Source organism: Ruditapes philippinarum, unplaced genomic scaffold (assembly GCF_026571515.1).
Source record: "Ruditapes philippinarum isolate M1 unplaced genomic scaffold, ASM2657151v2 ctg3843_1_1_1_1, whole genome shotgun sequence".
NCBI classification, from domain to species: domain Eukaryota; kingdom Metazoa; phylum Mollusca; class Bivalvia; order Venerida; family Veneridae; genus Ruditapes; species Ruditapes philippinarum.
This window is the reverse complement of record NW_026866699.1, coordinates 399,453-427,433: the sequence shown is the minus strand read 5'-3', so window position 1 is coordinate 427,433 and position 27,981 is coordinate 399,453. Positions and strand designations below refer to the sequence as shown.

At 31.0% G+C, this 27,981-nt stretch overlaps 2 protein-coding genes across 3 annotated transcripts; both read right to left on the bottom strand.

Annotated features, from left to right (window-relative positions):
• Positions 1-2,402: 2,402 nt before the first annotated feature.
• Positions 2,403-16,355, bottom strand: LOC132733395 (aquaporin AQPAe.a-like). Of its 2 annotated transcripts, none has more exons than XM_060720048.1 (6): positions 12,174-12,683; positions 9,939-10,126; positions 6,756-6,960; positions 4,592-4,681; positions 3,926-4,037; positions 2,403-3,195 (listed from the first exon to the last, which is right to left on the bottom strand). In XM_060720048.1, exons 1-6 carry the CDS (start codon positions 12,405-12,407, stop codon positions 3,098-3,100), a joined length of 927 nt encoding a protein of 308 aa, XP_060576031.1. In that variant the 5' UTR covers positions 12,408-12,683; the 3' UTR covers positions 2,403-3,097. The 2 variants fall into 2 exon arrangements, with proteins under 2 accessions (XP_060576031.1, XP_060576030.1); XM_060720047.1 differs by lacking the exon at positions 12,174-12,683 and adding an exon at positions 15,978-16,355 and having other exon boundaries at positions 2,405-3,195.
• Positions 16,356-20,110: 3,755 nt separating this feature from the next.
• LOC132733396 (aquaporin AQPAe.a-like) lies at positions 20,111-27,133 on the bottom strand. Its single transcript, XM_060720049.1, has 6 exons — positions 26,839-27,133; positions 25,205-25,392; positions 22,884-23,088; positions 22,279-22,368; positions 21,242-21,353; positions 20,111-20,345 (listed from the first exon to the last, which is right to left on the bottom strand). The coding sequence occupies exons 1-6, from the start codon at positions 27,040-27,042 to the stop codon at positions 20,248-20,250; spliced, it is 897 nt and encodes a 298-aa protein (XP_060576032.1). The 5' UTR covers positions 27,043-27,133; the 3' UTR covers positions 20,111-20,247.
• Between the last annotated feature and the right edge of the window lie 848 nt (positions 27,134-27,981).

Below are 27,981 nucleotides of genomic sequence, written 5' to 3'. Positions count from 1 at the left end.
TCTCTTGAAAAATATTGCAATTTTCTCACTTCTCAGTGTGATATATAGTATATTCCCTCAAAACTAACAAATATCCTCTATATAATGATTGATGAGGGATAATTCTGCTGAATTGAATTATTCATATTTTTTAGTGCTTAGACAGAGACTTTGGTTTATTTTAATAAACTGGAAACGTAAAATATGTATTATAATTAAAGAACAATGATAAAAGGCGTTGGTGAGGATAATACTAAATTATTGAATCATATTATGCGAGCCTGTGGCGAGCATAAATAGAGGATATTGAATGAGTGTAAGTTCAATACTGAATTTATTGCACGAGATGAATAAAATTATATTATGCGAGACTCTGGCGAGCATAATATTATTTTATTCAACGAGTACAATAAATTCAGTAATGAACTTACACGAATTTAATATTCTATTTATCACATACCAAAAATAAAGACCGTTTAAGGTGAAATAACAGTTATATTTCATTGACGCGCCTATAGTATAACGCTAACATTTAGCGCGTCTTTACACTATGTTTGTATAACGCTAATGACGTCACGTCAAAATATATGCACGGCCGTGCAATACCATATTTACGGAGTCGCAAAATCGGCACGGGTGTGTGATAATATTGTTTTATTCAACGAGTTCAATAAATTAAGTACTGAATCTACACGTATATAATATTCTATTTATAACATATCTGAAATAAGAACTGTAAACTGTTATAAAGTGTCGTTTTTCATCGATACGCATAATTATAGTGTAACGCTAACATTGGCGCACTTTTACGTTATGTTTGTATATTACACAAATGACACCTAGTCAAAGTGTTATTACACTAGTGTAATATCGTTTCTATAAAATGGTTTAATTATTTACAGTCTTGCGACGCGGTTTATGTGATGATTTTTTTTTTATAATTCATAAACATATTTAAGAGCCTTTGGAAGACATTGTGGGTCTCTCTCAAATTTTCCTCTCATATGTCCTCAGACGTTATCGGGACTTTCTCACTCTCTATCTCTAAATTGTATTGCGGGGACATTGCGCTGTCGGAACATGCTTGTTATGACTTCAAAATGAGAGAGCACACCTGTCTCACATCATTGTGGGGACAAAGTTAAAAATAGAAAATAAATGCATTTCAGAACATTTGTAAGAAAACCAGCAACCGTAACTGTGAGGACCGACCTTTCGTCCCCACCATTCCAGGTGGTCCCCATAACGAGGTCAAAATTCAAACAAATGTCCCCATAATTACGGAATTACAAGAGCCCTCTCTCCCTCTCTCTCTCTCCCTCTCTCTGTCTCTCTCTCTCTCTCTCTCTCTCTCTCTCTCTCTTTGCTCGCTGTGTTATATCTAGATATTCAGATTTATGTCTTACTGGCTTCGTGTTGAGATTGACTTTGATAAGACCACTATGTACTTTTTAATAGGCTTATTGTATCCACTACGCTGCGAATATTCAGAACTCAAAAGTCGTTTTTTTTTCAAAAGCCAATATCATAGTATTTTCTAGTACGGCGTGAAAGGTGGTGTTGAGGTATAAACACTGCTGAGGTCGGTTCTATTAGGCTTGCGAAATGATGTTGAAGATAAAACACAGGTGAGGTCGGTGCTAGAGGGCATGAAAGATGATGTTGAGGATCTAATAACGCTAAAGTCCGTGCTAGGGGATGTGAAAGGTGATGTTGAGAATTAAATACCACTAAAGTCGGTGCTGGGGGCGTGAAAGATTATTTTGAGGATTAAATACCGCTTAAGTCGGCGTGCATTATATTATCTGTTATTGCCAGACCCAATAAAACCGTGTCTTCTTCGTGTAGTTGCTTTGTTTACATAGCTCTTGGAGTATTGATTTACCAATTTTCATTATTTTTTGACCATATTTATTTTATACTGAATAAAAAAATGTACACAGTCAAAACAAAGTCATGGTTCCAATATTTTTCAAAATGCAGACAAGTAAACTTTCAGGTTTAGGACAACAGACTTTAAAGCCTTGTCGAAGTTTTTGAAATGTCATATAAAGGTCAGCTTCGGGTTAGAACTAAAACATTTAACACTCATACCCAGTATGTTAAAATGATAAACTATAAAATATGACAATAGTCAGTCATGTTATTCAAAAATGTTGTTTTTGTGACACGTCTGTCTATTAATTGTCGCAAAAGGTTTTGAAACAATTAAAACACCTTATCATATCATTTAAATTTGAAATTATGGCATTAAAACGATTTGGTAAATTGTACATTTTGCACGTACATGCAGAACAATAAATTGCAAAGCATTAAACAAACCACTTCTGTTAGTTTTGTTATTGATTATCTATGTTGCTTTCTAGTTGTTATTTAAAATATCAAAACAACATCAAAGCTGTTTTTACATTTCATCGAATACAATTTAATACAAATTTATTTCATATTACAACGATACATGTGAATACATGTGACACACATGAACACATGAATATTTGGCTACATAATTGTGATGAAAATGATTCTATTACAATTGAATTTTTGAAAATTTAAATCGATATAAATTGATAATTTTTTTTAAAGGAATGAAAACTAATTTCTATTGGAATGAAACATTTCAATTTTAATCAAATTAAGCCCGTCTTTCCACAGGTTCGGACTAAGTACTTTAAATACGTGATAATAGTACTTTTAATGCATGATATTTGTACTAAAAATCACACATTCCAATGTCAAAAAAATGACAAAGTTTGTAATGATGGGGTTCATTAATTTTGAAAAGCGCGCCATATAACTTATCGAAATTCACACATTATTACATGTATAATCATGTTTATATATTTTTTATCAAAACAATCGTGTGTTATGAATAAGTGTAATCAAATCACATCATTATTTCACATATCTGTTTAACATACTAAAAAGATGAACAATTCTATTATCGACATCCCTCTGCTGCTTATTAAAACACCCCAAAAAACCAACCCAAAACACTAATAAAGCTATTTAGTGATAAATTGCATAGAATATTTGGCGAGAAATTTATGATGTTTCTCTTTAAAGTTTTCACCACCATAGCAATAGTATTGTCCATAAGTGATTGCCGATTGCTGCTGCTTTACAAATGATGGGATTGGTGCATTTTCTCTTCATTCCCTGAACTTTGATGACCTTTAAAGTACGACCTTGGAATAACGATCATGTCACTTGATTCCACTGTGAAATAAAAGAATATTTTCTTATATCTACAATGACGATTTTGGTGTAAATAGTGTACGCAGTACCAAACACGTGTACAAACATTGCAATACATTTAATGAGTTTACAATACGCACGGAAGAGATAAAACAAACTTGTTAAAGATTTCAGAAAGACATTAAATAAATGTTGTAGGTCAAATTTTTAAAAACAGTTTTGCACATTTTTTCTTATTAAGTTTTATACTCATAAAATATGATACACACTAGCAATCGTAATTTGAATATATATTATTTTTCTGTTTTTGCACTTGAAAGTCAGATTCTCAATGAATAGCATTTTCAGCTTTACTGGTGAAGGAAGACATAGAGTACTCCTCTGTGCTATATTTCAGCTTTAGTGGGCTTCTGACTAGAACCACCGATCTTCCATTACCTTTATAAAAATTGCTTCATTACCTGATAAAATCTAAAGTCTATGTCGGGATTTGTGCCCAATACGGTGAGGGGCAAGTGATAATATATTACTTAATACTAGAGCTCTACTAACATTATTTTTTGTATACTCATTGACATAAATATTAAAAACATACAACTTAGTCGATTGCCAATGGTTGCAAATCAGCCCCGATATAAACCCGAGAGGTATATTCTTTTTTCAAACAAGCATCAGCCAAATTAAGCCCATAATTTTGAGTTAAAGGCGACTGTCAACTTTGATTTATAAAAACTGTTGATTTGTATCTTACTCATTTTGGTCGAAGCCTCAGCAACAGTCATTTTCCCTCTATATGGGCTAAATAGATATTTGTATACAATAGCTGCTATTGCTCCTCCGAGGATTGGTCCGACCCAATATACCTAAAATTGAATTAAATGCTTCTTTATATCTGAAAAATATGTGACTACATTAATCTTCAAATTTTGCTAAACTTAATTTAACCTCATGTATGATATTTGAAAATAAATACTAAAATACCTCTAAAATAAATAGAAAACAAGTAATTTTAGAAAAAATGGCGCAATTTTAAAGATTTTTTTTAATATCATTAAAATTAATGTTCCATTAAAAACGTACGGCCTTATCACTTTACTACTCAAGCACAAGTTATGATGTAAGATGTAAAATATTTCAAAGGATATTTTCTTTACGCCTTTTCTTTTATTCGTCAAAGAATTAAGTACACGCTTTGATAAACATTACATTATACAAATGGATTTCAAATTGATTGACTTGCTTACAAGTTGTTTTCAGATATTTCTACATGACGAGCATCTGACCCATTTACTTGCAATGCGCAGGGATGCCTAACCAAAAAATGAACAGTATTAAAATTAAAAAAAATAACTCTCTTAAGACATTTAATTGAAATGTATTATAAATAAGTGAACGTCGGCTCACAATGATGATTTACCCAATGGTTATCGAATGTGTTGTCACCAGTTGAAACTGCAGACGACGCCAATGAACGCGCTGGATTCATGCTCGCTCCTGTGAATGGAATCTGAAATCAATGAGATTTCTTTGATTAGTTTTTATGACAAGGCAGGTTTTATAAGTACTTAAAGGTAAAATCAAATCAAATGAGTTGTTGTACTCCTACCCACTTCTTTGATTACACATTCCTTTATCGCTGACAATTTATTACATGAAGGTCACGCCCATTTATGTTAAGAAGTGTCAACTTACTCTGAAAATTGATATGTTTGAATAGTGTGCAAATATAAGTAAATGTCTCAGATCTACGAGGGGTGTCCCAGAATAACGTGGACTTTTGCTATAACTTTTTTTATTTTTTAATGCATTTTTTAGCAAATTTGTACACAATACCTTTACCATATCCTTAATGAATATGTCCATTATTTTTAAATTTCTAACATTGCTTCTCTATATTTTACGTCGCTATAATGACGCAGTATGCGCAGGGCGGGGCAGTCCAATATTTTGTATTAATAAGTTGTCTTTACTTTCGTATATCTTGCGTATTTATACGTAAAAAATGGCGCGACGTCGTAAGCATATGCAGTGACGTCATATGAACGTTCGTTTGAAATTTTGACGTCATAGCTGTTTCCGTTATTGTTTACCAGCGGACAACTGACAACCGTTGCTCTTGGATATTAAACAAAAAATGACGTCCACGGATTACGCGGAACATCGGACTATCATCAAGTTTTGTGTTAATCTTGGAAGACGCCAACACAGACGCAGGAAATGTTGGAGACTGCAAAAGTGAGACCTCTTGTTTGTCGATCACAAGTTTTCAAGTGGCATAAGCGTTTACGAGACGGCCGGGAGGACATTGAAGACGACAAGGGTCGTGGGAGAAAGTCAACGTTGACTGCGGCGTCAATTAAGGAAGTCAAGGACGTCATAGATCGGGACAGGCGTTACAATGCTGAGTACTATTCAAGGGTAAGCAATAATTTTTATGTTTTAAAAAAAAAATGATTTTTAAAAATTAAGCTTATCACAATTTATTTTTTTAAACGCAATTTATCCGCTTCAGCTTTTAAAAAAGTAAACTCAAACTGCTATAGTAAGCAGTGCGTATGATAGGTTATTTCCCTTGATAACGCACATTGTCTTTGCGTACAAAATAAACTCCACAATAATAATAATAATAATAATAATAATAATAATAATAATAAAAAGAATATAAATAATAATAATAATAAAAATAATAATGATAAATAATAATAATAATAATAATACGGCGTCAGCATTATCACCGTCGTCTTAAACACTATTATCGTAACAAAAGTTAGTAATATGCTTTATTATTATTATACAGGGCGGTGTACGACCAGTGGATATATCGACACCATAGGTGTATTGAGTTAGGCGGCGACTATGTTGAGAAAAACTGACCTTCGACGCCACCCATTTATTAACAACTAGCGACGCTACCGGAATGACGTCGTAACGTCGGAATGGACTGCCCCGCACCCGCTACCCCTTGTCTCATTACCCTGCCCACAGACACTGATCCAGTTGCCGGACAACTTTGAAATATTTTGTACTAATGCAATAAAGTTGCATTTTGTTCATGTTAATTTTGTTTGTTTTTATTTTCAGTAGTTTTTGAGTTACAGCAAAAGTCCACGTAATTCTGGGACACCCCTCGTATTCTTTTTATTACATTTTTAAACAGAGGGATAAAGTGTTGCTGAACCTGCAATTTTACAATGCAGCATTCTTTATTGTATGATTGCAAAATATATCATTTTATTTCGTACCTTGCACATAATCTTTGTCTAATGTAGTTCAAAGGGACATATAGATTATTTATTGTAATTAAATGATTTCAGGCGACTGAAAAACCCAGGGGGTCGAGTGCTATGTTATTTTTTTCTGTCATAAATCCTGATAATGTACTTATTTTAAAAGAAGATTTAAACACAATTCTTTTTTGTTATATTTTACCTTTTGTGTCACTAGATATATATCTTTAAAGGGAACGTTTTTGATGTCTGAGAGAATCATTTTGGCAATGCAAATCTTTATTCCTGTAATTCAGTTTTGACAATGTACTTAATTTAAAGTTTATTTCACTCTTACAAAGTAAAAATACTTACTGCTGCCAGATGAACAACTGCGACAGTGAAGCCTATACCAAGAGCAGGACTTCCAAACAGTGCTCTATTCGGATCAGTTGTTCCAAATATGGACATAACCAGGATGAATGTGAAAACTATCTCACACACGAGTCCTTGACCTTCTGAGATTTCATTGTTCAGTGATGTTATACCAAGGTTTCCATGTAATGCAGTTGGTGTCACCCTTAAATTTAAGTAACACATTAGTTTTTTTTTTTGACTACCATTTTATGATTTCATACTTTACTAGGACTTCGTTTATGTCATTTTTCTATGCTACTCCTTGCTACTATTTACGAAGCGAGTAAAATGTTATTTAATTAAATTTAAATACTGAAAATACTTTTCAAATTTAAATTTGAAAGTCAACGTATTTAAATTAAATTTAAAAAGTCATTTTGCCTGGAAACATGTATTAAAATTGTGTTAAGATAATTACATGCAATGCACAGTTGTTAATTTTTTTTTTGGCCGCAGGTACGTTGTCACAGGATGTTGAACACATTATCTTAGAAAATTTGATTGCTGATTGCACAAAAACATATATTATTTCAAGCAATTAACTGACTATAAATAGATTGTAAACAATTCAAAATGTATCTTTAGGTCGTATTTTAGGTCATTACCTGTCACTTTCTGTAATGTTTCCCATAAGCCATTTGCAACTTTGAGTTATTTCTACTGTTAATGCAAATGCCCTACGTGACTTAGAATTATACAGTTTTCTCGATGTCTAATTTCCAAAAGTTCACTATAATGCAGGGTCTTACCCATTTTGACTATGAATTTTAAAGTATTAAGTTGTTTAAATCCTAGAACGATTTTTGCGTTCAAATCTCATTCGGCTTAAAAAGTGAACATCCGGTTACAAAAAATGCAAATCATTGTTTGAGGCGAACATAAAATAAAGGTAAAAAATTACTTAACGTGTAGTAGACTGTTCAGAAATAGAATACCGAAGTTGGAGATTGTAGGAAATGAACGGTAATTAAGCTGATGAAGAATGTTATGATAAAATAATAAATCCAGATTAAATCCGCCCCATAACCCGTATAAAGGGTAGTGTTTTGATTTCTAAATGAAACTCATCTTATTTTATGATATATGACTATATGACTAAAAAAAAAAAAAAAAAATTAAAAGTAGTAGAGTTAGTATAAAAATTTAAAATCATTATAATTTTGTTCATAGTGAAAATTTAAATGACAAAGGGATTTGTAAATTGTACAACTTTTTGTTATCATTGGCTAATAAATATCTCGAGTATTAGTATTTTCCTGGCGATGACATCTTACTTTTGTTATTGTTAATTTGTTATTTACATTAATACGAGTATTTTAAAAGGAATGCAACAAATGCATCGTTCTCCTATGTGGTCGAACAAATACATAATAACAACAAAAAAAATAAATAAAGAAAATAAGAAGGTAAAGTGGAAGACTTTGCAGAATTTATTATCTAGAATTCGATCAACCCGCCCCCACAAAAAAACGAAGAGAAAAAAAAAGAAACAAAACAACTATACTTCCATTTTAGAAAAAAAACAATTAACATTATCTAGAACCGAACCAAATGACCTATATAGACACCAAGAGATGTTTCAACAATATTAAAAGAAGAAATCGCTTAAAATGCGCTTAAAAACTTTATCAAAGACAATTTCAATATCACATTTTTATGTTTTTATTACTTCCACTTTAATAAATGTCTGCCTTTTATTAATGAAACGCTTAAAATCGAATCACCTATTTCATTTCAGCATATCAGCATTTTCTGAAACGGTCGTGTCATATCTTTTGATTTACTATTTACGTTTTCAGGTTTATGAGTTCAGAATAATTAGTGCATATTTATCCATTAATTTAGCTTTGGTTTCCATAATTTACGAGATGGTTCAATTATGCACTAATGGGAGATGGTTCAATAATGCACTAAATGGGAAGGAAATTGATGGTATATCAACGCATTATTCCCGATGCTTAACGCATTATTTACTGTACTGATACGAACAAAAATTATAATTTGAGCCGCGTCACGACAAAACCAACATAATGCGTTTGCGACCAGCATGGATCCAGACCAGCCTACTCATCCGCGCAGTCTGATCAGTATCCATGCTGTTCGCTAACAAACCCTATAACAAGTAGAGAAACTGATAGCGAACAGCATGGATCCTGATCAGACTGCGCGGGTGCTCAGACTGGGCGGATACGCAGGCTGGTCTGGATCCATGCTGGTCGCAAACGCATTATGTTGGTTTTGTCGTGACGCGGCTCAATTATGTTTGTCATGAAAATGTAAATGTTGTAAATACAGTACATGCTTCTTAATCATCATTCACAATAATTTATTCAAGTACGATATCCGCTTGTTTCTCACAGAGGTAGGTCTGTCGCAAATATTACGAATATTTTAAGTTTCCATGTAAAAACATGTACATTGATATATTCTTTGTTATATTTCTCCGACGGTGCCATTGTAATCATGCTTCACGTGCATTACAAGTACTCATTTTTTCAACCTTTTCCGTGCATTTACAAGATAAGAATTTTATATTAGCTCTCCGATGGTGTATGTTTTGCACGCTTTTTTGACATGGTCATATTTAGCATGCAATTTCATGTATATCACGTTTGTTTTAAGCGAGAAAATTGTAGTATAATTTATGTATGGTTTATTTGCAAAGGAGATGATACATATACTATACGATGAAAGTATTAGCTGTATAGATTCATTAGCACAGTCGCTGTAATTACTGAAAAGGAATAAAAGGAATTAATATAAAAAGGATTCATTCATTTATCTAGCTAATGTCGTGGAATTAATTGTAAAATTTAAAAGATTCACGGCAAGGTTAATAAAAAAGAACATGCAACTTGTCTTGATTTATAATATCTTAACTCGTATCTAGGACTGTGTCCTACATTTGCACAAGTTATTTTATCAAAGTCACAATAAAATTTATGTTTCGAACTCTTTAAGTAGGTTATATTTAAAATGGAAACACTTGAAAAGTCTGGTATTCTAGGTTGTATTTTAGATTTGTTTTTATATCAAATATAACATTGTTTTACATTATAACGGTATAGAACGAAAATCAACGGATCGACTTATTGAAAAAGAAATATGGTTTATTTTTGAAAGCATTGATAACATATCTACCCTTTTAAGAGAAGTGATCCCAATGTGCCGCCCGAGCATTGTGCTATTGTGTACAAAATTGCACGTGTAGGTGTAATCTCCATTGCAACCGCCATAGCCAATGAAACTGCCGGATTCATGTGACCGCCTGACACGTGACCAAACATTTGGATACATACAGCTATCATGAGTCCAAAAGTGAACGCAATCTAAAAGCAAAAATATCTATTTTTAATATAACCTTTCTGGGCTTTACAACTGTCGGGTCATATTAAACAAAAAGAAGAAGAAGAAGAACAACAACAAGAATAATAATAATCAAAAATAAATATATGAATACAAAAACGACCAAAGGACAAAAAGAATATTCGAAATCACAAAATTTTTATACCATTTTTAAAACGAAATTTAAACATACAAAAAATGAAAAAAATTTACACCCCAAAAAAATTATCCCTCCCAAATTTAATCTTTTAAAAAAAAAAGAAAAAATTTAAGGGTTTTGCAGCATTGGAAAAAAAAATATTTTGGGAAAATTTTGTATTACTATCCAAAAATTTTCCCAAAGGGAAAAAAGAAATTATTTTATATTTTAAATTTTTATTTTCTATAAAAAATGAAATATTGAAAAATAGTCAAAATAAAATTTCGGAAAAAAATTTTAAAAGTCGTTTTTTAATGTCATTAAAAAAATATAAATATTTGAAATTTTTTCAATCAACTATTAAAAAATGAAATTTTAAAATTTAATAACAAATTTTACAGTTTAGGCCCCATTAAAACCTTAGAAACAATTGTTCTCTTTCTGTAGAAAGGGAAAACATTTGTCATAACTTAATAATTTTTTATTTAGAACATTTTAGTGTCTGACTACCTGAAGTAAACAGCATCGAATTTAATTTAATTTCTGATAAAAGTAAAAAAGAGGCATTTGACTTCCGTACAAAATAATAAATCACTATAACTGTACTTATAACAAAGCACTTAATTAAGAAGCAAAAGATGAAACAGCTTTACGGCCAATGTATATTTTATTTAGAAATAGCTATAATATATTAAATTAAAAAAAACTTTTGAAAAATGAAGTATTTCCATTTTTCTGAGGCTAGGTCTTTTAATAATAAATATTGTATTGTTTTATTAGCTTATTTTATGGATGTGCAAAATTTAAATCATTTGATAAATGCAAAACCACGTGAAGAAAAACGCTCTTGAAAAAAAATCAGAAATTTAACGTGACTGATAATAGGCAAACTGGTTGCACTTCGAAGGTCAAAAGTATATGTTTCAAGATTTAATTGCGTAAAATGAAAGGACAATATTTATGCACGAACATTGTAGTTTAGGTTTGTAAAACCGGATACATTCTAAAAATATATGAAGTTTAAAAGAACGCTAAATCTTAGATTTTTTTCTTTATGTAGAAAGGTTAAACATGCGTTTTATAAATAAATGATTTAAATTTGGATTTAGAACATGTCAACTTGAATATCACCTTAAGTCAATTTTGAAATAATTTCTAATAGAGGTAGCAAAATGTAAACGATATGGTATTTTGACTTTATACAAAATACTCAACCGCTATAATTGTACTAATTGCGGAACAACTAAGGATGTCTCAGCTATTTCGTACACTGTAACAGGATATGAAATAAAAGGCTTTTGAAAAATATGAAAATATTACCATTTCTAAGTTTTATTGACCTGTGTAGTGAGTCATTATTTGCGACAATGTACTCCTATCAGAATAGATAATTCTGGTCTTATTTTAGCATTTTTAGTTTTGTGATTTTATTGCAAAAATACTGTACAAGCAAAATAATATGTATGTATCAATGCAAGCTTTTATAATGCTTCAGTTGCAATTGCAAACACTTTAGAGATATATAAAATTATTTACATGATAAACCATAATATTGGTGTTTGTAACAGATTGTTGATAACATAATAACACGAATGTAAATCTAGGTCTATGTTATTTAGTGTAATCATGTATATGATGAATAATAATATTTTTTCTAGAACACTAATATTTTGCTATATACGAGTAAATATATGTTGTATCGAAACATGTTTTACATACAAACAACATCCAAAAAATATTATTATTTCATAGTTTTCTTGTCATGTATGATATACGAAACTATATACTAATATATACTAACATAATTTTATTTAGAGATATTGTAAACCTTCAAATATAGACCAATTCCCTTTAGACATATATTGATAACATTTATTACAAACTTTTCTCACCCTGATAATTTTGGCCCAGTCATCGACTACTGGAACAATCGGTAGCGTCGACATTGTCCCAATAAATACAAACAACAATGTGGCAATAAACTCTGCCAGTACAGATCTCCATAACTCCCATGATTTTAGTTCTTTTATAATTTTACCACTAAAGCTTCGAGGTAATTCAGTCTTACTATGACTACTCCTTAACCTCTCTATATAATTTGCAATGTGAATAAAATATCCTTCCATTTCTTTTCGTATTGTAACAAAATAAATCAAATCAATTATTTGCTATCCATTGTATTACATTTTCGAAAGATTTTCTTACTTTGCAACCAAAAAGAAACGCCACTCTTGTTATACTGTGCCTCTTATTTGATACCAATATCAAATAATGAATTTATGGGACCAGAATCAAAGAGTTTACAGTACTTTATATTACTACGCGCTATAAAATAGTATTGACAATGCACTTCAACTACCATCACTCTGATATCAGTATATCGGATGTAATTGTGAGTACTGAACGGCCAACAGGTATCATTTAGTCATTTATCTGATCAATATGAGGGTGATTTAATCTTTACTTGATTAATTCGCCTTAATATATCTAGAAAACCCATCGTCATTGGTTCAGGATGCAAATTACAAAATGTGTGAACAGCTCGTTTTATCTTAAGATTTGTTGTGTTTTTTGCCTTTTGTTTAAATGCAAATTTTAGTTGTAAAAAAAGATGTTTTGCTTGAATTTAAACAGTTGACAATTTAATTAACGTTTGAAACACATGATGAATTAGGATTTCTGTTAAAAGTCCATTAAGCCTAAAAATACCATGATTTTTTTTTTTAAAGCCCCCAAGTGCACGTGTCCTGTTACTATTTTTAGTTTAAAAAAAATTAATGAAATGAAAAAAATATAAGTAGATAAATAAAGGTCCATTAAGCCTAGAAATGCTATAATTTATATTTTGCAAAAGCCGTTAAGGTTTGGTGTCCTGTTACTGTCTTTAGATTAAAAAAATACTGATATTAAAAAAAATAAATAGATAAATAAATATATAATCAAAAATTCTTATTGGCCATAAACCTGATCTTTTTTTCTGCTTCTTTTGCGAAAAGTACAGTTAAAGTTGATACTTTGTTTACATTTCATTTCCATTATCAGAAATATTTTCACATTCAATGCTGTTTTCATCAGCGGATAAGCATTTTACATGCTCTTAATCTATTATTTCAAGATATTAAAAACATGTTTGCGCTTTCCCAAAGAAAGAAAAAAAATTTTTTTAAGGGATAATGTGTGTTTAAGCTTAGAGCAAGCATTTGCTTTAATTGATAGGGCTTATAATTGATCGAGGTAAGTACATGACGAGAAAATATACCTCGGTAAAAAAATTTGGAAAGTTTTAATATATGAAATTGCTTGTTTCTGTGAAAGCGAGACTTGTTGAGTTATATTAAAGAGCTGATTTTACATGAAAATATTTATGATAGTTAAGAGCAAATAAAGCCTTAGTCCAAATAAATTCAATAGAAATATTGTGCAGTTTTTGTGTACTGCAGTATAGGTAATATCACCTCTCTACGAGAAGCGATATTCTGACACAGAACAAAAATATTGCAGAGACACATCTGGCTGCTTACATTTTGTTATTGAATTATACTTGTAGATGTTTTTATAGGCCTACAATTAACATTTTCGACTTCATAGAAAAATCAATTTAACCAATTCAATGGGGTCAATGTTATTTTACAAGCAATTCTCAAAAAGTTTAACTTTTTTAAATAAATCCCTTTTCACGATCGATTTAACACCCATGTTCTTAATTTCATAACTTTGCACTTTCAAATAATATATTTTAATAGAATAATTCACCTTAAGTTATATCTGATCAAGGAGAAAGACATTATATACAATACACTTTACAGAATATAACAAGACTCATTATAAAATGCTTTGAAGAATCAAAGAAATATTAGTGATATTAATATTGAGTTACCATGGTGATTTAAAATATTTCTTACCCTCGATATTACGTAAATGAACACTTGCAGAATGACAAGGCATATTTTCAAAATGGTTATTTTCGTTATTATGCTGATTTCTTCAGACTTTCATTTATTATGTTTTTATTTTCAGGTGTTATAGAAGAGGAGATATTGTTGCATGCAATGATACCTCTCTCTCCAATCATATAGAAGAAGAAGAAGAAGAAGAAGAAGAAGAAGAAGAAGAAGAAGAGATTATTCCAACCTGTACACATACCTCGTTGTGACAAGACTAGTAACAATATAATAAAATTAACAATGCACAGTGATTGGATGTTTATATGCAAATATTATAGCTAATTCAACATACTTATAACAAAGAAATAGGCTGATAATATGAAATATTCTTTGAACACATGTATTCTGTTTAATAAAACTTACTTTTTAACACATTATATGTCGCATTATTTCATTCTCTTCTTTTTTGTGGCGCCTATAGCTACCACTACCACCCGCCAAAATCATAATAGTAATTATAAAAGTTATGGTTTATATATTCGAAATAGTAATAAAGAAAAGCTTTTGCCTTATTGTCCTGCGTTTCAGCTAGTTATTCGTGAAAAATCATTAATTATCTTTAGTTATTTTAGTGTCTATTTCTTTGTTCAAATACCTATGATAACAAATACTAAAAATAAAGAATATAAACGCAATTCTGCTTTAATGAAGACAGCAAATCGGATTTCAACTTTTTCATTATCCGTCATGTGTGGCTAAATCAATCCGATTTTGCAATTTTCATGTAATTTTGCTGTTTTTTATCGCATAGTTTGGAACTTTTACTTTGTTCTTACTAACTTATTATACTCAGAACACTTTCAATGAGCATTTGAAAACTGTATGAATATATATCAGTACAGTTTTTTCATTGATTCCAATAGTAAAAAAACTCGACTGCTATATAGCGGTTGAGTTTTTTTCGCACCTTGTATATATCAATGTAGTTTTTTTTTTCAAAGAGGCTCCAATGGGGCAGTGGTAACGAACATTCCCAGTAGCAAAAAAAAATGGAATTAATAAAATAAAATAAAATAAATAAATACAATGAAAAATATAAACAAAGATAATTAATGAAATGAAATTTACTCTCATTTAATCAAAAGGTACATCCGCTGAATGAATTATTACCACTAAAAAAGCCCATCTTGAATCAATATTGGTAACAGTTTACAATCCGCCTCTAACATTGGATGTTTTTTGCATATCTTTTTTTGCGGCAGCAAAAACAACTTGAAAAAACTGACTTATCATAAATAACTGTAATGTAGCTAACAATTTATTTATTTATTTATTTCTATTACAAAAAAAAGAAAACATTATGCCATTGCGATAAAACAGTTATAGTATATGAAACGAGTTAGTTACGAGGATATAACACTGGCATCTCGGGATGTTTCTGCAAAAAATTGTCTCGGCCTAACGGCCTCGCCAATTTTTTTTAGCAGAAACATTCCTTGATGTCGCCCCAGCCAGTGTATATCCTCGTAACTAACTCGTTTCATGTACTATAATAACTATTACTTAATGATTACGAAGATCACTTTTTTCTCCAGATATTGACTTATAAGCCGTTCTTTTGCATTAAACATATTTTAATGTCAATATTGTTCAAAAGTGAAGGAACTCAAATGAAAACTAATAATTAAGCCCCTGTAAATGAAGATTTGATTTACCATTTAAAGATAAGTGAAAAGTTACAAGTTAATAAAGCAAACATTAAAAGAAGGAACATGAGTAGGTTACAAATAACGAATCAAAAGGTCAACTTACCCTAATATATGTAGAGTTACCACCAACCATTTCAACAAGATTTACAGTTGACATTGTTCCAATAAATACAAACAAAAATGTGGCAATAAATTCTGCCAGTACAGCTCGCCAAAGGTCCCATGACTTCAATTCTTGCACAACCTTATGTGTTAAAGTATAAGGAAACGAAGACCGAGTATCAGTTAGTCGAATTTTTTCCAAACGGTTAACGATATACAGAAAATAACCTTCCATGATTAAAATCCTTATTATAGTTTTTCTTTCAGAATATATTTAAGACACACTGCTCCGTTAGTTATTGCTGAAATTGTTCTGAAATAGTTTAAAAGGTCAACAATCCTTAACTTAACATAAAATTTATAACCTTTTTAGTATCATTTACACGGCATTTGTAAATTTTTATACCTCTCTTATCATGTTGACATTAAAACATCGAAGCTTACAAACTTGGAAAAAAATGTTTGCGTTATACTTACTGCAAAATAGGAGCATAACGGTTCATCATATGAAATTTAAATAAAGGTTACCAATAATATAAGAAAATCTTTGTATCATATTTTGGTGGCCTTTCTGTTGAAAACGTGTCCGAGTTAAATCGTATACATATACATGCACAGTGCGTTAACTGGCATGCAGGTATTAGTTACCCGCACTCCAGAGCATGCCCATTGATTGGTTCATTTTTGCTGGGGTTTACATATTGTGACGGCAGAGAAAGGGAAAGCGACAGAAAAATCATATCTAGATGTTCGTTCGTGGTTCCTTTTTGCCAGGGTTTCATGTTGTGACAACAGGGAACGTGTTTTTATGTTTGAATATGATACAAAAGAGAAAGAACATCAAAACACTCGGCAATCTGATTAATACTCGGGGGGCTACGCCCCCCTCGTACAATTCAGATAGCCTCGTGTTTCGATGCTCTTTCTATTACTTAGATAACATTTGATGGAAAATGATTACCCACATAGCAGGATTTGCCATGATTTTGATCTATTATATAATTTTAGATGAATAAAATAATTGTTATAATTTTAATTCGGTGTTAGACATAATATTTTGAATTTGGATAAAAGTGTGCTATAAACTACAAACACATTCAGTTTCCTGATATCAAAAAGAATAATTATGTATTTCTTTGATTCTTTTTTAAGTGCCATCTAATTTATTGTGTACTTGATAAAATTTGAATTCATAACTAAGTCTTATTGAAGTTTTCTTTGTCATCTAAAGGTCTAATAAAGGTTTGACAGCTGTGAACTCGTCCAATATAATTCAGTATTGCACTCAAAAATGTATCATTACGCCATATAATATACACTCGCATGTTTGTATTGCACGTTTTCATATCAATATCAAAATCTAGGTTTAATTTGTAACCTTAACATCGTTAAATATCTTAAATTTTTTTTTTTCCAAAATATGTATTGACTAAATACCAAACAACGCAGGCCGACCACGATCAGACGACACAAATATGCTGGCGGATCTTTGAAGACACTGGCCACATAGGTAGAATAATTATGTTACTGCAAGATGCCTAATAGTTAACTAATTAAGTGCGGTACTCAATCGATTAAAATCGACTATACGATTTCGCAAGGAACAAAAACGTATATTTTATTCATGCTTAAAGAAAAACTACAATGTTAATACACCATAAAAATTTAGCTGATAATCAAAACACATGCTCACCAACACAATAATCTGAAGTACATTTTGTAATAAATACACAGTGAAAGTGAAATATTACCATATGTCAATGAGTTTTTTTCTCTCCATAAATTCCTTTTTTTATATACTTTACTTTATTTACATAGAGGGAGAGAAAGAGATAAGTGAAAAATTTATGACACCAACGATAGATAATTTTCATCCCTAAGGTTTTAATTCTCTTCACATGGTCATGAAAACTTGATTTATGCCACGGATGTACTTTTTAACAGTGGAAGTTATCATGATATTGATGAGTATCTTTTACAACATTCGTCCCAAACACCTGTCAAATGATTGCTGAATTTCACCGGTTTACGACCATTTAATGCGAACAGGTAAAGCCCTCAACAGACGGTAGGATTTAGTTGTACAGCACTAATTAAAGATAAGATGTACAATTTTCAAAGCTCTACAACACTTGCATTTAGACGGTAATTCTACACTGTAAGAATCATTTGAGGTTTCCCTTAAATAGGATCCCTTTACATTGATCATTTACATACTTTACTCACTAAATACTTTTTTCGCCATGAGTAATGATTGAAACACCTCCATTTATATATTTTTTTAATGTGAAGCTGGACCGAGACTCAAACCTGGTAACCCTCGGAATACCATATTGCGGCTCTGCTGACTAAGCTATTTGGCCGCCTACAAACTACCTCCCCTCCCCTAATTAGAGAACAATTCAATACCATGACATAATCATTTTTGGAATAATTTGGGATTCGAACATAACACAACTTTGGGTCTCCTGAAGAGTTTTTCAACATCATTTTTACTCCATCTTACTACTATGCTTACCTTTTAGCCCAAATTCTTCTGGAATTTCATTCATTACACCCATTATCAGGAGATAATTTGGTTATCTGTTACTTGTAATTGTAGGAGGTCTGTAAAAATGTGTACGACAATATTTTCAAAATAGAAACATGTTCTATTCCTTACATCTAGACTTAAGATTTCCGAAATTAAGAAATAGTAGCCTTCACACATTAAGATTTGTCTGTACATCTTACTTTTAATTGGTGTTGTACTACAAAATCCTACCGTCTGTTGAGGCCTTAAGATAGATACTTTGTTCCGGAGTGTGCTATCTTTGCTTGTTCCTTTACAGTCCTACGCATTTACCCCCAGAGACCTGCTGAATTTCAATAAGGGCTAATCAGCTTGTAAATCACTATTAACTGCATATCTCCCATTTACACATCCGCCAGTAGAGAATCTTGTCATCATTAATTGGCCCTCTGTATTCTTATGTAATGTTTCGTAACGTTGAAGGATTAAGTTTTCTGTACATGCAGCTTTTCATTTTTAATATACACTCACTTTTTCTCTATTTAAATTGTGAAACTTTTCAATTATTTGTAAATATAGTCTATATCACAATATTAATTTTAGCTAGTATATGAATCATATGTAGGGACATACCTTTATTAGTTATAATCATCTTTTTAATAAATCAAGTTCCATAGTTTCTACTTCAAACTTCAAATATATGTTCCTTATCATCACCCTTATCATGTGTGTCAAGATTATAATTCTAGCCTGAATATTTTCAGAATTATTTCTAACTTCTTTAGTTTTCATAGGAGTTACTTCAAACTTTCAATTTAAGATAAATCCTTTAAGTGTCATATCAACTCCCATATATACATCATGACAAGGTTCATTATTCTAGCATCAATGTTTTCAGAATCATCATCCCTTATAATTTTCCTTATTAAATTCAGGTTTCAAAAATATGCTATCATCACGATTATCACATGTGCTAGCTGTTTATTTGGTCTTGTACTCCTCTTTCAAGAAGGGCGATGGCTGATAAGGGTTTATTAATAAGTTAATCGTATAAAATAAGTTTAAGAACATTTAATGGGTAATTTGTTTAATGGACGTCTTTCAGTATACACGTGAGAATTCGGTTTACGTAATAATTCGGTTTATGTGATCATTCGGTTTATGTGGTAATTCAGTTGATGTGATAATTCGGTTGATGTGATAATTCGGTTGATGTGATAAAAATATACATTTGTGTCTTTTCATGTCGATTTTTATCATTTAAATATCACATTACAAACTTAAAAAATAATGTTCTATTGTTAAATTGGTACCTATCAAGAAGGATCATATGCCTTCCAATTTAAGATCGGCCACAAAGCTTTTAATGATTCATTCATAGATGTTAAGTTATTCGAATTAACACAGATTTAAGAATTCGTCACATATGCAATACTATTTCATATCTAAACAACCTGCTAAGAAATATTTTGAAAGGAGAATGGGCCATTCGAAACTAACGTCTTTAATTGGTATGGTGGGTCTGTGATCGCAAATGTTCATATCTCGTTTTTCAAAAGGCCATAGGGCGAGTATTTATATTTTTGGAATTGTAATGTTTTAATAAACAAATGAAATACTGTTTAATTGCTTTATTTAATAACTACATAATTGCATCTAACAGGAGAAATAATATTTTTCTTTGGTTAAAACTTTGGTCATCATTATCTGATGCAATTATTTATCTTGAAGTCATAACACAATTTTCGATATATCTTGTTTACAATTGAAGTGACTGGTACATTTTCTCTTCATTTCCAGAACTTGGATGATCTTTAAAATACGACCTTGGAATAACAATCATGTCATTCGACTCCACTGAAAAATAAGTCAAGATAACAGTTATTTGCCTAATGTTGATGTGGCCTTTCTATATTCTGGTGTCAAGACTTGTCTATCAAGTGTAAATATGACAACAAATAAATAAGTACATATGACATATGAAAAAGCACCTTTATCTAAAGACAACCTTAAACATAATAATTAAATATTTTCATTTCAAATCTATTTCAAATTACTTTTCACAAACAACAATGTTATCGAAAAGGACGCGGTTTGAACAAAAGTACGATAATAAAGAAAATCCTCTTATTTTTAATATTTTTAGTTTCATGAATGATAATTGTGATTATATTAAAGTCACTTTTTTGCAATTAAGACAGTATTTGTTGAACACCATTGTTTATACATTTAAAAGAAGCTCGGTCAGTTAGTTACAGTCTTTGTTAAAGAAAGACTACCTTTTATACATGACAAAAATATAAAAAAAGATAATAGACATTCTTTGAATCTCTTTCCTTCAACAACGGACAATTGTGAGCTGCATGACAAAAACATTTATAACGTGTATGATTTAAAGGATTTGGATTTTAAGTATTGCAAAAGACATGTGACAAAGAGGACCTCAAATGCCCCAATGAAAACTGAGTCAAATCATCGACCTTGTATAATCTTGGTATTTGGAAGAATAAAATGTCCCTGTTGTCATTTAAATGTCAGCTCACTTGATTTTTGTTTCATTATTATTTTAATATACTCATAGGATTAAACAAGACAGTGAAACGAATTATATTTTGACCATAAACAGTACTTTCACTTTATGTTGTTCGTTTAATACCGTTCCTTGCAAAAATGTGGATTCAGGCGACTGTTTTGAATTGTCTTAGAAGCTTTAAACAACCATAGTTTATCAATTGTTTTTATTTTAATCTTACTCATTTTTGTTGTAGCCTCAGCAACTGTCATTTTTCCCCTGTATGGACTAAACAGAAACTTGTACACAATAGCTGCTGCCACTCCTCCGATGATTGGCCCAACCCAATATATCTTAAATAGATTGAATATCCAGATTTAGGAAATGTGGTGTATATGCTTGGACCGACTTTAAATACATCAAACTTTAGAAAAACGAAAATGAATGCAGCCGAAACAGTTTTAAAATAAGCGAGAGGAAATAAAGGTTTTTAGTTAAAAGACTCTAAAGTTTTAGCGACATCTAAATTGAAATATTTTTTTTCTGTTTCATCAAAAAAATCAAAATAAAAATCGAAATGATAGCGTGTTTAAATGTTTCTATTTAACCCGTTTCCGCATGAGTATTTCGTGGGAAATGGCTGTTTTCATTGAAAAGCCTCCTGTTACATGTTCAAAATGCTATGAAACTATAAAAAGGCTTCAATACTTTTCAAACTTGTCACAAATGTTGACTGGACCATAGCCTTTGTAAAGGCATACTTGTCTTAAATTTATTTTTACCATGGCCACGAGGGGACATCTCAAAATTGCCACAAATCGCTATTTTGCGTTGATTTTTCCATCAAAACTGATTTCAAAGGCTGGCACTTGTCAATGGATTGAGATAGAGTCAAAGGCTTTTCAGCATTGGCTGCACGTTACCTTAAGGTCGATCTTAGGCCATTTTTAGCCTTTCACAAGTCCAAAATTTTCTTGGAGATGAATTATTTAATTTACTTTTATTATGAAATGTAAACAGTGTCTAAGGATATTTGTTTCTAGGAGCATAGTAACATTTAAATGTAAAAAAATAAGATTGATCAATAAACTTATAAAGCTTGTTATCTACAGGTAGGCTAGAAATATATAAATGACAAACCAGCCTTACAAATTAAAAACTCAAACCATCTTCACAAATAAAAAAACACCAAACTGGCCAAAAGAAATTAGCCGCGCAGATATTATAAAATATTCTTAATCTAATCAAAAGGACTGTTATGTGTTCATAATGACGTACCCAATGATTATCGAATGCGTTGTCACCAGTTGAAACTGCAGAAGACGCAAATGAACGCGCTGGATTCATGCTCGCTCCTGTGAAAGGAATCTGAAATTAATGATAATATGCTTTAATTAGTTTTGATAACAGATAATGTTTAATAATTGCAGAAATGTCCAATAGACGAGTCATAAGTATGCTCTTGATCAAATATATCAATAAAGTGTCTGTTTAACAATTGCATTGTCATGTGTTGCACTCATCAAATAATGAATTCTATAAATTAACTTTTATATATTTTTTTGTATGACATGCAGAGATTGATGTATATCAAATAGCCATTAAACATGATCCTTTCCAATAAGCTTTTTGGCTAATAATTATGAAAACAGTTGCTCGATTTTCTCTATACCGCATACGTTTTTATTTAACTAGATATTTCCCTTTTTAGTATCGTGTTGTCCTTGTGAATAGACATATAAACATGTGCCGAACAAACCTAAAAACTTTGTACCCGGACAATAATTATTTATCTTCATAAATCTTGCTTTCTTGTCAGAAGCGTTTGACATTGTACACCATAAAAATCTCTCACGTACTTACAGAGTATAAAATAAACTTACTGCTGCCAGATGAACAACTGCGACAGTGAAGCCTATACCAAGAGCAGGACTCCCAAACAGTGCTCTATTCGGATCAGTTGTTCCAAATATGGACATAACTAGGATGAATGTGAAAACTATCTCACATACAAGTCCTTGACCTTCTGAGAGTTCACTGTACAATGTCGTCATACCAAGATTTTCATGAAATCTAGACGGTAACACCCTTAAATTTATGCAAATTTATGTAACTTTAACATGTATTTGTATGAAAAAGTATTGACTAACAGCATGGCGATTAATAAAAGTATCATTCGTCAGTCGTAAACCCAATCGTCATATAGAAATCATCGGACATATGTTAATTTTTTAGAGCAGCACGCCTCCAGATTCATTTTAATTTTAATAAAAATTTATTTTGAAAAAATATTTAAAAGTTAAATATTGTGAAATGAACAAAGAAAGTAATTGATACATTGCAATCGGCACATATAATCCACGCAAATAGAGGTCAAATATGCTATAGTAGCCCCTACTGCTATAGAACAATGGTAATAAATACTGCAAAAAAGTCATTAATTGCACATAAGAGATATAAATTATCACTTGAATCTTTAATCTGTTTTCTTTTCTTAAATTTAGTACAGTTTTCAAAGTTTATTTTTTTAACTGTTTTGGCTCATCTGGAGGCATGCAGCTTTAAATCTTGATAGAAACACATTAATGACGACACAGAAATCAATTGGTTAGATTTATCTTAACAATTTTGTATTTTGCAAGACTTTGATTCTACAAACATAGTTACATTCGTCTGAAACATGTACAAATTATAACTTTACTAAGTATTTTATGTATCAATAAAACAAATACATTTTGTTATTTTATCTCTTTTAATGCACGATTAGATGAACATAGTTACATGTTTAATATTCTGTTCCTTATAAAAGTTTATTTAGACATGATCGATTGGCAACTTAGTGCAAATAAGCATTTTCCATCAAAGTATCATTTAATTTCGATATGGTAAAAAGTGTAAAACATGTTTCAGTCCCTCATGGAATATTTCATTATTTAAAACACAATAAAACGTAAAGATTTATATATTTTTTATAATTAGATAGCGGCAATATTTGATTGAACCGTACAATTTATATGATAGCACGGAAAACCTCTTCGGTATCAAAAGAAGAAAACGCTTTGAATGCACTGAATGTTTTTCTAAGAACAATTGCAATACCATTAAATTTGACATTCATTTGAAAATCTCTTTCTATGGTTCTTTCTATGGCTATATATGTGCACAACTTTTACTTTGTATTTCAAATAAATAAAAAAATGTTTCTTATGAATGAAGCACTCCTACAATTAGATTTATTGATTAAAATTTACTTTTAACATTTTTAGGTTTCGAAGCTCAGAAAAATACGTGCATATCTATTTATTAATTTATCCTTCGTCCGTTCTTATGTAGGCATATATTTTTTTTAAAGATAGGCTAATTGGAAAACATTTGTGGTAGTACGCTTAAGACTAAACATATTTTATTCTGTGTCCTTATATATATGTTTGTTGTTTGGTTTTACGGGGCACAAACACAAGTTAGGTCATATGGCACCGAAGGAAAGATGATTTTGGCTTACCTCGGGTGTTACAAACTTAAAGAAAAACCAGGGATCAAAACCACCTCACTTACTGAAGCTAAGAACAAAATCATAATTTATGTTTGTCTTGAAGAGGTTAATGTTAATATTTATACAGTGAGTGCTTCTAAATGAGCCGCGTCACGACAAAACCAACATAATGGGTTTGCGACTAGCATGTATCCAGACCAGCCTGCGCATCCGCGCAGTCTGATCAGGGTCCATGCTGTTTGCTATCAGTTTCTCTACTTGTTATAGAGTATGTAAGCGAATAGCATGGATCCTGATCAGACTTCGCGGATGCGCAGGCTGGTCTGGATCCATGCTGGTCGCAAACCCATTATTTTGGTTTTGTCATGACGCGGCTCAAATCATTATTAACAAGACCAGTCTAAATTATTCAAGTTTGATTACAGGCCAATAAAATAAAACTTGTAACTTTGTTTTGATTTATAATATCTAAACTCGTTTTTCTATCAAGATTTTGTCCTACATTTACATAATTTACTATTTCAAAGTGGAAATAAACTTTATATTTAAATATTTAAAGTCGGTCAAAATGTTTTAAGATTAACATTTGAAAACTGTGCGTGAACTATTTTAGAGATTTATGTAGCACATATATATTTAATTTTTATATTAGGACGGTAAATACCAAAAAAGATACTAGTATACTATATATGGCATTGATAACATATCTACCATTTTAAGAGAAGTGATCCTAATATTCCACCTGCGCACTGTGCTTTTATGTAAACAATAGCGCGTGAAGGTGATATCTTCGTTGCAACCGCCATAGCCAATGAAACAGCCGGATTCATGTGACCGCCGGACACGTGACCAAACATTTGAATACATACAGCTATCATAAGTCCAAATGTGAACGCAATCTGAAATATAACAAAAGAAAGCAACAAATTAAAGCAACGATCATAAAAATAATAATAGTAAAAAAATAAAAACAACAACAACAAACTCCAAAAGAAAGCAATCACTTAGTACATGTATTTTAATGCGAAAGAGCTTAATAGCTATTTTCGCTTTATGCTTCTATCTTTTTATTACAGTTTCTGAAAAATACATTATTAATTATATTTTGTTTGCTATTTTAAAAGGAAATAAAGCAAATATTTTATCAATATGTCTTTAATTTATGGTTCATCGGCGTGTCCAATGGGACGCCGTCGGGTTCCATATTCGCAAACGCCAACGTAAATCAATATGACGATTTTGTAGCCATGGAGATGATCATGAGCAACTGAATGAGTTTTTATGAATTAAACGCATGTTATTGCACACCTCTTAAAGTTTGTGCTGCAATTGATTGAAAGGCACCAGTAAATGCTTGTTTTCATCATTTTTCAAGACTAGAATGAAGTACTGGACATGTTACTGCAGATTTATGTTCTTAAATATGTTAAGCTGAATAGATAAAATATTAAAATGAATTGCTGTTTGCTGATAATAAAGGGCATTACTTACGACATACCTTGAACAATGAATAATGACTTCAGATAAAAATCGGGTCATAAATTAACATTTTCAACCAGGATTCCATTGCTGTCAATGATCTTAGGGTATTCTGGTTGTCAGAATGTAAAGAAATGGCCAAAAAGATATTTTTTTTTACATTTTTTGGTCTTCTGTGAAAATTAAATTATATTAAGCATACACAATCTTTGCTTTAGCCGTAACTAGTTACACATTCATAGCATTATCTTTCATCGATGAGTCATAATTTAAATTCTTCCTTACATTGCTCTTTAATAGTATTATATTCCTATTCTAGTAGTTAGTCACAATAACTATTGTGCCTTAGACAAAACAGAAACAATGGGGTTTTCATACCTAGCAATTGCAAATGCTGGTTTCCATACAATAGAAAACAAAATATACACATACATAATTGTATATGGTATGGAATATATTCACAATCATTTAGAACAGCTTTACCTCAACTAAGTTTTAAAAACAAAATTAATCAGCTGTTTTTGAAATTCCAGAATATGTTTGTAGAAAGGCAAAATGCCATCCTAACAAGCACTTACTGATGTTTACAAAGCTATGGAAGATTTTATCTAATAGACTTGAATAAATGTTTATTTTTTTGTATACGAACGTTGTGAAAACATTAAATATTAAAAATGTTTTCTTGATTTGTGAAGGGAGACTGATGACTTAATTTTAAAAATTTAGCCTCTGTTTAATATGAAGACTTACTATTATTTCGATTATTAAATGATCAGTTAAGTAAATTCAGTTATGAAGTAATAATATATCAGTTATGAACTTGAATAAATAATCAATCATAAGTCCAAAAACCACGATCCACTTACCCTGGTGTAATCATAACCACCATATGAAGCCGACATTGTTCCAATAAATACAAACAAAACTGTGGCCACAAATTCTGCCAGTACAGCGCGCCAAAGATCCCATGTCTTCAATTCGTGTATTGTCTTATTTGGAAGAGAAGACCGACTGTCGGTTAGTCGAATATTCTCCAGATGGTTAGCGATATACAGAAAATAACCCTCCATAACTGAAATCCTTAATTTGATTTTTTTGAACTGTTCAAAAGATTGAAATAATCTTTTAGTCACACGTTTTCGTTAGATTGCGCTGGAGTTGTATTAGGAGTAAATATCTGCTTTTGTGATTTTTATACCCAACTCGAAATATTGACATTAAATATTTTATTACTCTAAGAGTACTTTCGACATTGTTTTTTTGCCAGAGCGTTATCAGTTATGAGTGAAATAAACTTAAGAAAGCTTACAGAGTTTGAATAAGAAAATTACGATTCATTTTAGTAAAATTTCATTTTAGAGGTAAATCAATTACTGTGACCAATTAGGGAAAAGAGCAAACGAGAAATGGCAAGATTTGAAATATATTAATGTTGCATTCCCGGTTTAATTGCCACCTGTTCATGGACACAAAATGCAATTGCAACCCACTGTCTATGCCCTAAGCAACAACTTAAGCGGAGCTAAAATGCAAGACTTACCACGGTATTGTAAAAAGCTGCTGAACAATCTGCCTTATATTTATTGTTATTTTGTAAGCTGACATAAAGTACATACAGAAGTAGCAATATTTTACCAATCTCTTCTTCATACTGTATTTAAAGAGATACTAAATTAACGACATCTGCAATTGCTGACATCCGTTTAAATCAGCAAAAATTAAATATTAAACACTGGATTATTATCATTTGATATATGACGCGGATTTAAATATTTACTGTGAAAACTGTCGCAATGTTGACAAGTATCATCCGCAAAAGTGTTATATAAGATTAATGAAAAATTTCAAAAGTTGACATGTACTTTTGTACGAATATCTGTTATAACTGTTTCGTCTTCATGATCATTTATCTTTTAAGAGCATGAATGTGGAGTCAGTACTTTGAGCTGAGCAAGTTTGTGTTGATTTTATATGATCTTATTGATCAATATTATAAATAAAAAGGATTT